General features: G+C 46.4%; 1 protein-coding gene across 4 annotated transcripts in view; it reads left to right on the top strand.

The window, feature by feature from the left end:
- pard3ab (par-3 family cell polarity regulator alpha, b) overlaps positions 1-13,453 on the top strand; it is a 211,142-nt gene that overhangs the window by 116,759 nt on the left and 80,930 nt on the right. For 2 of the 4 annotated variants that reach the window (XM_030115318.1, XM_030115317.1), the window contains exons 11-13: positions 148-276; positions 3,241-3,276; positions 5,743-5,790. In XM_030115318.1, coding sequence (XP_029971178.1) covers positions 148-276; positions 3,241-3,276; positions 5,743-5,790 — 213 coding nt within the window. The remainder of the gene's footprint in view (positions 1-147; positions 277-3,240; positions 3,277-5,742; positions 5,791-13,453) is intronic. The other 2 variants (XM_030115321.1, XM_030115320.1) reach the window with 1 other exon arrangement.

Raw genomic sequence — 13,453 nt, 5'->3', positions numbered from 1 at the left:
GCTTCCCGCAGAACGGCGAATCCTTTCATGCCCCCGTCGGTTTGGCGCCGCGGTGGTGCTGGATCGGGCTAATCGAACGTTTAGTCAGTTGAACTAACGTAGTTTTTTAAGACGTATAAAAAAATGATGTGTGTTTATTTCCTCCAGGTGAACGGCGTCGACCTGAACGGCCGCACCCAGGAGGAGGTGGTGGCGTTGCTCCGGGCAACGCCGATGGGCGGGGCCGTGTTCCTGCTGGTGCTGCGCCAGGAGGACGCCTTCTTACCCCGTGAAGTGGTACGTCTGTCACTCTCCCCCCTACTCAGCATCATGCATCCCATACCATGACACACACACACACACACACACACACACACACACACACACAACACACCCCATCCCAAGCATGCGTGTGCGTGTGCTGTCACGTCGCGCTGTTAATCCCGCCGTGTTGTCTCCTCATTTCCCGGGCTAACACAACGCCGCTAGCCGAGCATGCAGATTGATGGTCCCGCTCCGCCGCCGCACTCCTCTCCATTATCAGGCCGCGGCGAGCAAACCTGTGGAGCTCCGGCCCCTCCTCTCTATCTCCTTTCGCCCTCTCCTCCCCCTCCGCTCCATCTCCAGTCTTTTCTTTATCTGTCAGCCCTCGCTTACCGCTCCTTTCATTCTCATTCCGCGGCGCTCCCCCCCCCCCCCTCTCCGTTAGGTAACCTTCGCCGTCTCTGCCCGTTTCCATCTCGCCGCGCCGTGTTTTGCCTCCGAGCTGACTCGGTGGATTGATGGATGCGGGGATGAGCCGACGCGGGGCAGGTAGCAGGCAGAGAGTGAGGAACGCACTCGGCTTGAATATCAATCAGGCGGCGGCGCTCCGGCACATTACGCGTTACAAACGGCCCAACAAATCGCCGCTGGTGTCGCTCCGTCTGCGAGGACGAACGCCGCTCACGGCCTGGAACTTCTCCATTCCTTCAAACACTGAACATTTGGTCACTTCAGCATTAATACGATGGATGTAGTTGACTTTTTGCACAAATCTATAATAAATAACAGAGAAGATGCATTAAAAAGTGTCTAGCTAGTATTTCACCCAAATCCTTGACAAATTTGAAAATCTTAGAGGTAGAAATTGTCATATTTTGCCAGTTTAATGCTGTTTAATCGTCTTTATTCGATTAAATCTTGATTTTCATTGACCGTGAAGTGTCGAAGTGCAGAAATAACCTTTAGTTTCCTGAGTTTCAGGGACTTAAAGAGTCTAAAGACTTGTTCTTATAGGGATTTTTATAGTTGAAGTAGAAAATTCATGAAAGTTGTGGCGATTGTTGCCTTAAACAACATAATGCCATGAAAACTGCTGTGTTCCCTTTATTCAATGACTAAATCTGTCTTCTTTGCTTTAGAAAATGAGAAAATGTTGAAAAAGTAGTTTTACATAACACATTTCATTTTAAATCATCCATATGGTGAAGCCTTAATAGGCTATTTTGCAATCAACACAATAAATTACTGGATTTCACTTTAATGCCTCCTTTTTCTGTGAATTTTAGCGATAAATGCACCGAAACTGTATTTATTAACTGTAAATGCTGAATGTTTCATCTGTCAATGCTAATTCTGTTGCATTGTGGGCCATGAATAGCACTCATCCATGACCCTGGAAGGGTTTGCCATTTCCTGGTTAGTGACCATATTGGCAGCTTCCTGTAAACTCCAACCTTAAAATGATAGATTAAATGCCGACACAGGAGGAAAAAAAAGAAAATATCAAATCGGAATTGATCATTGATGGTCAGTTCGAAGACATTATTTTGTACGAATGAACTGGCACATCAGCTCCGAGGGTTCTAAGTGAAGTTCCAGTGGACGACAGCCGAGGCTGCACACACCCCTCTGCTCTGGGAGGAGTGAAGAGTGCAGGCCGAGTTTTAAATCACGTTGGTGATTTCTCCTCGGCAGCAGTCGATGACTCCCTGCTATCTCCCCGGCGCTGCCAGCCGGCCCCAACGCGCACCGCGTCGAGCACTAACGTGAGTTATGGCGCTCAGCAGCCTTGAATGCGCCGCTCTCCCGCGCCCGGGAAGCCATTCGTTGGACAACTGTGTCAATCAAGCGGCCGGCCGGCCGGCCGGTCGCCGACGAGGATGCAGATGAGGCCGTCGGCCGCTTGTCGCCGAAGGGCGAAGCCGGATGAGACGGAGCGCCTCGCCGGTCGATACTCATCTTCAGATTAAAGCGCGGGCTTTAAGTCCGGCCGACTCTGCGCACTCAGTCGTTAGGCGGCGGGATTTATTTGATCTGTGGTTATCGGCTGCGGAGGGCGGAGAGCGTGATGCTGAGCGGCTTGGAGATGGCGCTCCGGGGAGACGAGGTCTGCAGAGCAGCTCCGGTCTCCGGCCAAACCTCTCAGCAAACTGAACAAGAATCTAAACCAAAAATCTGACGGGATCAGATCTTCTGTAGCATTAAAAACACACTTTACATGAGAAATTCAGCCATTGATTGACACAGACTGCAACTGCAACAATTATTAAAACATAAAATTACCTGTTAAATTAACCAATAGGAATCACCTGAACTGGAATTTAAACCCTAAATTACTGAATCTTACATTTAAACTCATCAATGTTTAAGATCTCCAGATCTAAATATCCCACTATTTGTGAAAAAAAACATGAAGATAACGTGTTCTGTATTATTAAAAAGACAAACTCAACGATAAAATCCTCCATCCTGATGTTATCATGACCTTCAGAGGTCTGTAATCATTAAAAATAAGCATTACACAAATCATCAAACCTAAAACATCACGGCAACTGGATTTATAGACTAAATTATGCTTTTTGACGCATAAAGACATATTAAAAATGGCAGTTACTCAGCCTAATATATTAAACTTAATGCAGTGTAATGAGGAAACACACTCGGCAGATGTTGCAATAATGCTAAACCCGCCACAGCAGAAGCAGCACAAATATTTGTTTTTGTTTTTTGTTTTTTTTTTTCAATTTAGTTGAAGTTAAATCAATATGTTAGGAGTTTCATGACATCTGCAGAGTAATTACACCGTTTTTATGAATTCTGTAATGAAAAGTTACTGTGAAGCATTTGATTGAGTGCTGCGGAGGGACTGTTAACGGCTCGACGGTTTGCTTGCTTGGTTTCTCTGTCTCTTCTGCTCCTTCACTCATCCAGGTTCATGCGATCACCTTGCCGCTCTGGCGGTTTGTTAACTCTTGTGTGTGTTTTTCCGTCCTGCAGAACGCTGAGGCCCAGATGCAGTCCTCCAGAGATTCGGTAAGACTCCGCCCCGACACCAGCCTGCTTCCCAAAGCTGCCCCCGGCTCCTTCCTCCTCCTCCTCCTCCTCCTCCTCCTCCTCCTCCTCCTCCTCCTCTTCCTCCTCTGCCAGTAAACTAGCTGGTTAATCAAAGTGCAGCTCATTACCCGTGCATTTAGTCCGTAGCACTAATTTTAATCTCCATCCGGAGTTGCTCTGACAAATCACAATTTCATGGTTGATCAGCGTGGGCCGCCGCCGCTGCCGCCGCTGTATACTGCTCCGTCACTCCCTTCAGAGCGGCGCCGGCCGGTCGAGGTGGAAACGCCGGAGAGTTCGCCTTTATTTCCCCGTCAGTCTGAAGTGTGGGCCGAATAAGAAGCGAGCCCCGCTCTGTTAAAGACTCTCCGCACACGGTCCGTCGTCTTAACGTATAGCATCCAGCGGACGCCTCTCATCCCGTGATTGCTCCCTGCTGAAGTTTTACCTTCTGCGAAGAATCGGCGCTCATCAGAGGGTTACCGCGTTTCCAGCCGCTCCCGTCGCGGAGCCGCCCTCCTCTGCGGCAGCTGTTAAAAGCTCATCCGCTTTTTACGGCCCGTATTAAAAAGCCATTCGCATTTCCATAACTCTGCCGTCGCACACATTCAGCAGCCGCAGACTCGGCGTCTTCACATCTGGCCCGCCTGCCTCCAGGTTACATCTGGCCAGATAATCAGGTGCATTTTTTTTTTTTTTTTTAAGTTTTATTTTTTTTAATGTGTGTGCGTGTGTGGCGCATTAGGGGCGTAATTGGGCAGTTAATTTGATTGGCGGCAGTGTGGATGATCTTCATCGTGAGGGAAAAGTCATGCTGATGGTTATGGCGGGCGCCGCCGGCGAAGACGCGCCACACTCCTTCATCTCATAAGTACAGAGGAAGGCTTCCCGGGCGGGTTCGGCGCGGAATTCACGTCAGATTCTCCTCAGCTCCGTCAGCTCTCGTGTTGTACTTCAGCTTCGATTGAAATCTGCATTTTTCTCCATATTTCAGGTGTGAAATGCTTTAACAAAGTCAACAGCTGAAAGCATTGTAAGTTAAGTTAAAAAAAAGAGGAGTAATAATAATGTTAAATAAGATTTCAAAGAATAGAATTAGAAGTTGTTTGCGTACATTGAAGTTAATATACTAAAGACAATAAGAAAACGTGATAAAACAAAAGTAACTAAAATGAGAAAAACAATGATGGCCAAGACGACACGAGCAAGAAACAACGGCAATAAAAACAGCGACGAATGACTGTAAGTAATGATAAGAGCTGACAAACTTTCAAAATTAGAAGCAAAATTAAAAAAGAAAACATGCCAAAGAAGTAAGGAAATGAATTATTGTCTCATATTGTCTCTTTATGTGTCCTTTTACCTAAATATTGGCCGTTTTGCCTCCGCCCGCCCTCGTTCTGCCTCCGCCCACCTCCCCCCTGTCCCCTCGCCCCTCTCACCTCCTTGGCCCGTTTCCTGGAACATCAGCCGCCATAATGGCTCCAGCGCCTTTCAGATGTTATCTGCTGTCAGGCGCCTCATTTTAAACATCTGAGATCAACAGCAGCAGAGAGCTTTCCAAACCAGCTTCTAATGGAGCGCCATTTTTAGGAGTACATTTCCTGGATTATGAGCGACTAATGATCAGCGCTGCAGACTGATCACTTTCTCCATCTTATAGTTAAAAATACGTTCAAAAAATAAGCTCTGCAGCCATTTGTTGATCAGTTATGTGCCTTTCACGGTTTTGCGTGATGAGATGAGTAACGTGAGACTGAACATAATCGGCTAAAATGTTTCTCTTTTTTTTTTATAATAAACTCATCTTGTCCAGGGTTACACTGCAGACTGGAGTGGGAAAAATCACTCCTCTTGAAATCAGTCCAATGAATCAAACATTTCTGAAAATGTATCATCGTGTGAGGGAAGCCATCTGCAGCGGGTTAATACTTCAGTCAAACTTTGTAGGTAAAGTTATATTTGTCTGTATTTTTATGATAAGATTGATTTTCCACCGTATTTCTATTTTTTTTTATTTTCACTAATTTTGAAAAAATGGACCACATAAAAAAACAATGGTGAGTTCAGACGAGTCCAGTCCAGGTGATCAAGCTGGATCTCTCTTCTGGGTGACTATAAACACACCAGCACTTCTGGCCGGGACTCGACCCCTCGCTCGACCTTCTCACTGTGGTGTGAAACTGCAGCCACTGCTTCACCACGCGGTCCAATTCCTCCCATTCAGCCCAATAAAATCAAAGTGATTGATCACGTGTATTGAATTTCAGTGAGAGCGTCCAGGCTGTGTGTGTGTGTGTGTGTTCGCCCCTCAGCCAGCCTCTCGCCCCCGCCCGCTCTCTCTCCCCCTCACATCCTGCATTGACGATGGCTGTTGGTTATTGGTGAACCTAACCTGTTGACTTTGACTGCCCCCTCCTCTCCTCCTCCACCCCCCCTCTCCAGCTTCCGAGGCAGCCCGTGGCCGTCGGGAAACCCCATTGGCTCGGCGAGGTAACTGCTTGCGTGACGCCGGCGGCGGCAAATGAGACACTTTGGGCGGCTGCACAGATAGACTGGGAGTCATTTAAGCAATTCATTGCTCTGCCAACGGCCTGTAAAAACCAAACGCTTGCCTGGAGATTCCTCTCTCTCTCTCTCTCTCTCTCTTTCTCTCTCTCTCTCTCTCTCTCTCTCTCTCTCTCTCTCTCTCTCTCTCTCTCTCTCTCTCTCTCTCTCTCTCTCTCTCTCTCTCTCTCTCTGCATCTTCCTCCACTCTCCTCCTTTTGTCACATCTCCTCATCTCTTTATTTCGCTCCCATTCTTCCTCCCTCTTTTCCCCTCTCGCACGCACTTAAGACACACTTTAAGATCCAAATCCTCCCGCCTTGCACCTGGCCCCCACAATGGCGCGCTGATCAAAGGCATCCGTCTTTACATGCCTCCCCTCTGATAGTTCCATAATGGGCCCATAACGTGAACATTCAGCTCTATTGTTTACGCCATTAGTCACACGGGCTTATGGAAAATTACTGCGATGCTATATTGAAAAGCCATCAGCGGGAGCGGCGGTAATGCGGCAGCAGCGCCGTGCCAAGATGCTATCTATCACACACACACACACACGCAGAGCTGTTCCGAAACAGTAATCCGCCGGCACGTTTCGCTGTAATGATGAAGGATTTCTTGATGGCGTGATGTGGCGTCGCTCCATGTTCATGACGAATCAGAAAATGCAAAAATTGACACTGCCGCTAATCACCGGTCTGGAGACGTGCTGCCATTGTGCAGCGCGTTTTCAGCGACAGATCGCACTCGTGACGCATCAAAGCTGTTTCGCAACATAAATTCGCTGGCTTTGGAGCGGCGTAGCAAGGTCAGCCTGTGAAAATGATCAGAAATGTGCAAAATAGTGGAAATCCTGGATATTTTCCTTTGAATTTCATTCTTCATTGTCTTTGATATTTGAATTATATTCACATTGTTTCAAGATTTCATCGTTATATAGTTTATTATTGATGAAGTATTTTCAGCCTGGTGCTTCACCAATGTCACAATCAATTAGTTTCTGTATTTTCGGCAGCCAAACATTCTTAAATTAGTAATATTTTTTTAGCAAGAGAGTCGGTTTTGAAGTTTTTGAAATTTTACAGCAAATTTCTTCATATCTCACATGGAGAAATGGAAAGCATTCACTCTGAAGCTCGATTTGTATTTCAAACATGTGCGCTTTGATTGCCGTGCTCATAGATCATGTTTCAGCGATGTTAAGAGAACATTCAGCATCTTCAGCTTTAATCCTCAGGTTAGTCCCGCTCTGTAGTGGGAACAGTCAGCAAGTTCTTTTTACAGAAAGTATAACCCCAGACATTATTGTTATTATTATTCATGGTTTGCTTTCATTTTGACACAAAAATGTGTATTTTGACACAAACTCGTGTAGCCATCGCCTCACGTCTGCAGATCAAATTGAGAAAAGGATTCCGGGGGATGTTTGCGGCTCATGCAGTGTGAAGCGCAGCATTTTTCCCATTACGGGGCTCCTCATTGGTGCCGTCCGCCTGACGGCCGACGTCAACATAAATCTGCCGTCTGGCTGTCAGGCAAGGACACGAGGAGGTTGCCATTAACGCGGCCGTCGTGAAACTCAGCCTGACGCGCGAGAGAGGAGGAGAAGTTTCTTATTTATGTGCAAAATCCAGATAATGGAGCGTCTTCCTCCCATCAACTGATCCAACTTCAATCCGCATAAAACTGTTAACTTGTAAAGAAAGTAGTAAGAATATGTAAGTATTGCAGTTTAGGAGTGATACTATAAAAATGAACATAAAAACTGAAACATTTCGAAGGTTCTTCAGTTCCTACGAGTAATTTCACTAACTTCCTTATTGAGATTAAACAATGAGTGTTTGTAAAATCTAAGTAGGAGGTGTTGCTGCCTCGGGTGTGTCCAAGCTTCAGCGGCGTTACATAACCCCGGATCGTTATTAGCACGGCGGAGCGGCCGCTGTGATTAATGATTGCGGCTGTGCGGCGGCGGGCTCGGCGCCGTTTTCGGCGTCGTGTCGCGGCCCCGGCGGCGGCACGTACGAGTCAATCAGAGAGGGGCCGTTCCACCGCCGAAACGGGCTTTCCGGCTTAATTAAAGTGATGTTTCAAGCTGCCACCTGGCCCGCATAGACACACACTCTGACACACACACATTCTATCAAACTTGCAATTTACAGCAACACAGACTTCACCAGGGGAGAATTCCATGTTGCAAATTCCCCCCCTCAAAAAAACAAAAAAAACAAAACAAAAGCAAACGAGCCATATGGCACACTTCACACGAGCGCGCGACGCCTCAGATGCGCGTATAAGTGCACGGGCACGCCGGCGTGCACATACGTGGAGTGACTGGGAGCAGCTGCTGGGGTAATTGCTCGGGTTGGACGGGGTTATAAACGCTTTCCAAAGAGGGTGCATGATGAGTTCTGGACGGCACGGGAGAACTCTGCCTCTTTAATGGCTTCTTCCTCTAAACACGGCGGCTGTCATGTGTCAGTTGGCGGCGACATACCGTGTGTGACACACACACACACACACACACACACACCTGACGTCCTCTCTTCCTCCACGCTGTGCCAGCCGCAGCACCGCCGATCGCACAGGTATTTGATATTCATGGTCTATCTGCAGCGAGACGCATCGGGAAGGGGTGAGAGCAGCAGAGAGGTGGAGGAGGAGCAGTGAATAAAGGGAGGGAGCAGAGGAGGTGGAGAGCGAGCGAGGGAAAGACGAAGAGTTCTCTTGATCAAACAGGTTCGCGTTGAAAGCAGGAGGGGAAAGTGCGTCCACATACTTCTGGGGATATGGTGAGCGAGGGATGATGTCGAGGGTAATGGGAGCGGTAAATGTAGTGATAGAAGGTAAGGGAGGAATGGAGCGAGGGAGAGAGAGAGAGTATGAATAAGCAGAGATAGATTGTGCTACAGTGGGCAGCCAACAATGGTCTCCACGCCCGACTTCTCTCGGCCAATTACACCCTTCACTGCCTCCTTTTCACCTCCCTCTCTCTCTCTCCATCATCACCTCTCTGCTTCTTTCCATCCTTTTTTTTTTTTTTTTTTTCCTTTTCTCCTCCTCCGGGCCACTTTTCCAGATGCCATCAAATCGACCGGTTCGTATGAAGTTGGGATACAGAGCTAATCGTTTCAGACACGAGCGTGAGGAGGAGGAAGGGGTGAGGGGGGAGAGAGATAGACGGCTATTGTGCGGAAACAGGTGCATTGACGATCCACGGCGGCGTTTTAGCGTTTTGCGGCTCGTAAATTGCTCACATGTAACCGGCGCCGGGTTTGCCTGCCGGCCTAAGTTCACTCAAGGTTCAGGCCTTCCAGAAGTTTTGGGAATCAAACTGTGAGAAACTCATGTTTAGAATGAAAGCGACCCGTTAAACCTCCTTTATGCTCACATGAGGCCTTCTGTTGATACTCAGTGTTCATTTCATCTGCGCTTCTGTCCGTCTCCCTGAAGCTTTGCAGGTATGACTCAGCAGTGCAGTACCAGAGGCAGCCGTGGGGGGGGCAGTATTGGTCCAGGTAGACATCACATGGAAGAAAAAAGCCGAAGCACACATACCCATTTTCATAGAGCCTATAAAGTGCGATGCGTTCGAATTTGACAAATTTCTGTGACTTCACCATTGTAACAAAACACAACTAGTTAAAGAAACGTCACAGTCACGATACCCGAAGCTAATCTCCTCCCAGCGGATCCACAAGCTTCCTCGTCTCTGTACATTTTTGCCGAATTTTCAATACTCGTTCTTTCATAGTGGCCGTGTTGCTATTGACAGTGGTTTTATGCATTAACCTTCGGTGATACGATTATTCCAGGGTCAAGGATTACAGCTTCTGCTGTTCAAGCAGCTCATAACAGTCCGGGTCAGCTGACCTTTAAACAGAGTCTCACTGACCCCAAACCCACTAAGTAGGGCGAAGAGTACCGCATTGGTGGATCAGTGGGGGAATGACTGTCTTCTTTCGCTCCATCGCCACCTTGGCGCTAATCACCAGGAGAAAGAAACCCTAGCTGTGGTCACGTGGGCCAAAAGTAATCAGATTAAAATGCCGGTTCAATTGAAATCCTGTCGCGCACATGTTGACACCTCTGATTAGATCAGCCGCTCTCGATTGAAATTCTGATCAGATTGGAGGAGGCGGTTGACTTTGATTCGATCAGTTTCTATATTCCCATTGGAGAGATGTCTGAATGTCAACGTGGTGACAAACAATATATCATGTAGAAGCTTTTTTTTTTCCATAAAAGAAACCTATCAGATTCAATTAGTCTCAAAATAAAATCCATTTTTAGTTCTGGTGGCCTTCCAGGTAAAGCTGGATGATCATTGTGGGAATGGTTCACTAACCAGATGATACTCTTGGTGCAGATAAGCCTGACGAATCAATCTGATCATCAATGATCAAAACCCGATCCGACAATCAGAACGCATTCAGCCGTCTCAAAAAACAGTTTGATCAGATAATGGCTTCAATGGTGACAGGAAGATGGTGACTGGAAGGAAAAGGAGGAAATGGTTCAGGCAAGAGAGGGAAGCTGTGAGGGGAAAGGAGGAGGTGGACAAATGGAGATGGTTTTGAAAAAACCTATAAAGAGGCCCTTTGAAGAAAAGGTGGAAGGCAGAGAAAGTGTAAGAGGAGAGGGGAAGTGAGCGAGCGATGCAGCCGTACAGTGAGAGAGGTGGCAGTGCCCGTCTCCTTTTGTGTTCCACATGGATTCCTCCCTTTCTGTCGGCCTTTCATTCACACTCCCGCGCTCGCTCCACTCCGTCATTGTCACGCTCGCGCTCCCTCTCATTCTTTTCGCCCCTTTCTTTTTCCGCTCCTCGCCTTTTCACCCTCGCTCCATTCGTCTCCGTCCCTCCTCTGGAGACCGCGGCTCCTCTCGCCTCTCATTCGCCTTCATTCAGCTTCTCTTTACTCCTCGCTCCCTCCTTCCTGCACCTGCATTTTATTTATTTTCTCCCCCATTTCCTGTCTTTAAGACCCTTCCAAACATCTGACAATAGGCTGAAGACGTGATATCTAAAAGCAGGGTTGAGAAATTTGAGATGACTTCCTCTATTTGGAGTTTTCCCATTGAGATCACTCTCCATACATGAACTCTCTGGATTATTCTTCATGCATGACATGTCCAAGTATAGCACTCGGACATTACTGCACACGGTGGACCAGTAAATGAACTCTGAGGATTTGTCTCACACGATAAAGGCAGGTCCAAGTGCAACAGAAAATGCCTTTTCTTGTTGAGTTTGTTTTTGTTGTTTTCTTTTAAGAGGTAAAAAAACGGATTCTGCAGATGTAACAAGACCTGAGATCTGGCACTTTTTTCCATTAGAGCTTGTTAAGCCGTCATATAATAACGGCACAGCGGTTTTACTCCTGTCTGAGCTTTAGATGTCACTTTAACTACTGCTTGGCTAATTCGCCCCGATCTTTGACTGGTTCAAATGTTCTCATCCTGATTTCATATCAAACTGAGCATTAAGTCACAGAAAAGCTTTCACAGTTTAAATGTCTATTCTACAGCTTTTTTTTTAAACTTTGTTAATCTTGGTGCACAAATATGTCTCCAGGTACCGTGGTCTTCCAGGCCTCCAATAATAAACTGTTCTTAATTGGAAATATCCCTTAGCTAAATGTAAATTTGACAGATAGCGCTAAATAATGCTGCATGCTGTAGTCAAAGCAAATTAAATCCCATCGTGTCAGCCTTTCAGATAATAAACCTTGAACAGCAGTAGGATAACTGCTGGCAGTCTGAAGAGCTTCACCTCTGACCTCAGCAGTATTGTGAAGGGTTCAGCAAACCATTGATTATAATTATTTAGCATGACGAACAACTAAACCGATGACTGCAGCAATTAGGGTTTCAGCAAACCACCAACTCCTGACCGGAGGCGCGATACAGCTAGCTAACCCTTGACTAGCATTAGCTAGCATTAGGTATAGCTAAACAAAGCAAGACTTCAGGAAGCTGAGGGACGTTTAAAGACCAGATGTGAGAACTAAACTCCTACAAAAATGCTAAAAACTATTAGTTATCAATGTGAAGAGTTAAAATTGTCACAGAGTCCAGTGAAGTGTCTTATAATTAGCAAGTTAGCCTTTAGAATATTTAACCCCTTCAGTTTTCGGGTGTTTTTTTTAGGGCAAATTGGATTGATGGCTAATAAATGTACGTACAATTCTTTCAGTCTGTCTTTTTATACAGTTTTAATCCTTTCTGCATTCAACTAAAGAATAAAAATTAAGAGATTACTGTATTTCTCCCCTTGAAACGAGGTCTCGTCCACTTCATAGATGTTTTGTAACTGTTTTCTCATTCTGACCATCAGCAGTTAAAGAGGATTAAGCCGTTCACAGTCACTTTTTAATTAGCCTTAAATTTAATTTGGCGGAGTGAATTGGACTTGACTCCTCAAAATAATTGAAATCCTGTTGCCTTTATTGTTCCCAAGCGCCTCCAATAAGTTGTTGCTGATATAAAAATTGGCTGAAGGCCTCGTCGCAAATTTATTCCAGGTAGCGTTCTTTTGTCTTTTTGAGACACGTCGACATCCTGACAGTGCTCCTCGCGCTCGCTCGTCCTTTATCTTCCTCCTTCCTTCCTCCTGTTTCCTCCCTTCTCCATCCTCCTGCTCTCCTTCCATCCCTCTTTCTCTCCCCTCCGTCGCTCCACCCAGAGTAATTCCATCTCTCTCCCGGCAAACAAAGGGAGCTAATGACATGCTGACACCGAGCCCGATGATTGAATTCATTAGGCGTGCGCAATAATTGCCAGGCGCGAGCGTGCACGCACCCATCTATTCAGAGGACAGCTGTCAAATAACAAGCGCGAGAGAATAGCTTTTTATTGTTGAGCTGGAGGAGAGAGGGAGAATGAATATGGAGAAAGAGGGAGAGAAGCACCTGTTGTGGAGGAGAAGAGAGAGAGAGAGAGAGAGCGAGAGCGCTCGGCATATCAATTAGGCTGCTGCGTTGGTGCAGGGTTACTGTGAAGTTCACCGTGTGTTCGACGCACTTCGCATCACAATTCAGGTGTGTTTTAAGTCTCTAAGACTGTTTTGGATCAGTGTGATGTACGTAATTTAAGGCTGCACAATATATCGCACTAACACCCTCGATATGAATATTACAGGAGACTGACGGAGCTGAGGTGGGTTGTTTTTCTGTGAACTTTTCGTTCATTCAACTTAAAAAAAAAAAAAAAAAAGAGCATAACAACATCTCTTCATTTCTTCGTCTGAAGCAACTGTAGCTCCGACGAGTGGCGGGCGAGTGCATGACAATCAAGCAACACCTTGTACAAGGATAAAACCCCAAACAACAGATATTTCTTTTACCGACTTGCAAGTGATCAGGAGTTTAACTGTTTAGCCGACAAAAACATGCTTCCCACTAGTCTAGTTCTTCCCCCTCCTGCTGAGCTGTTTTAACCACTGTGGATTCAAGTGTACGATCAGAACTACTTCACCAGCAGACCAGACAAAATGCATCAAACCAAGAACTCAGAAATGTTAAGAGTCAAGCTAAAACTGGGATGCGTCTGAACTCAGACCAGTTCACATGTATTGGTTGGTTGCTGGACTTCCTGTATGTTTTTAATGCAT

Source organism: Salarias fasciatus, chromosome 18 (assembly GCF_902148845.1).
Source record: "Salarias fasciatus chromosome 18, fSalaFa1.1, whole genome shotgun sequence".
In the NCBI taxonomy this organism is placed as follows: Eukaryota; Metazoa; Chordata; class Actinopteri; order Blenniiformes; family Blenniidae; genus Salarias; species Salarias fasciatus.
The sequence above is the reverse complement of the archived record's forward strand: the minus strand, read 5'-3'. Positions and strand labels throughout refer to the sequence as shown.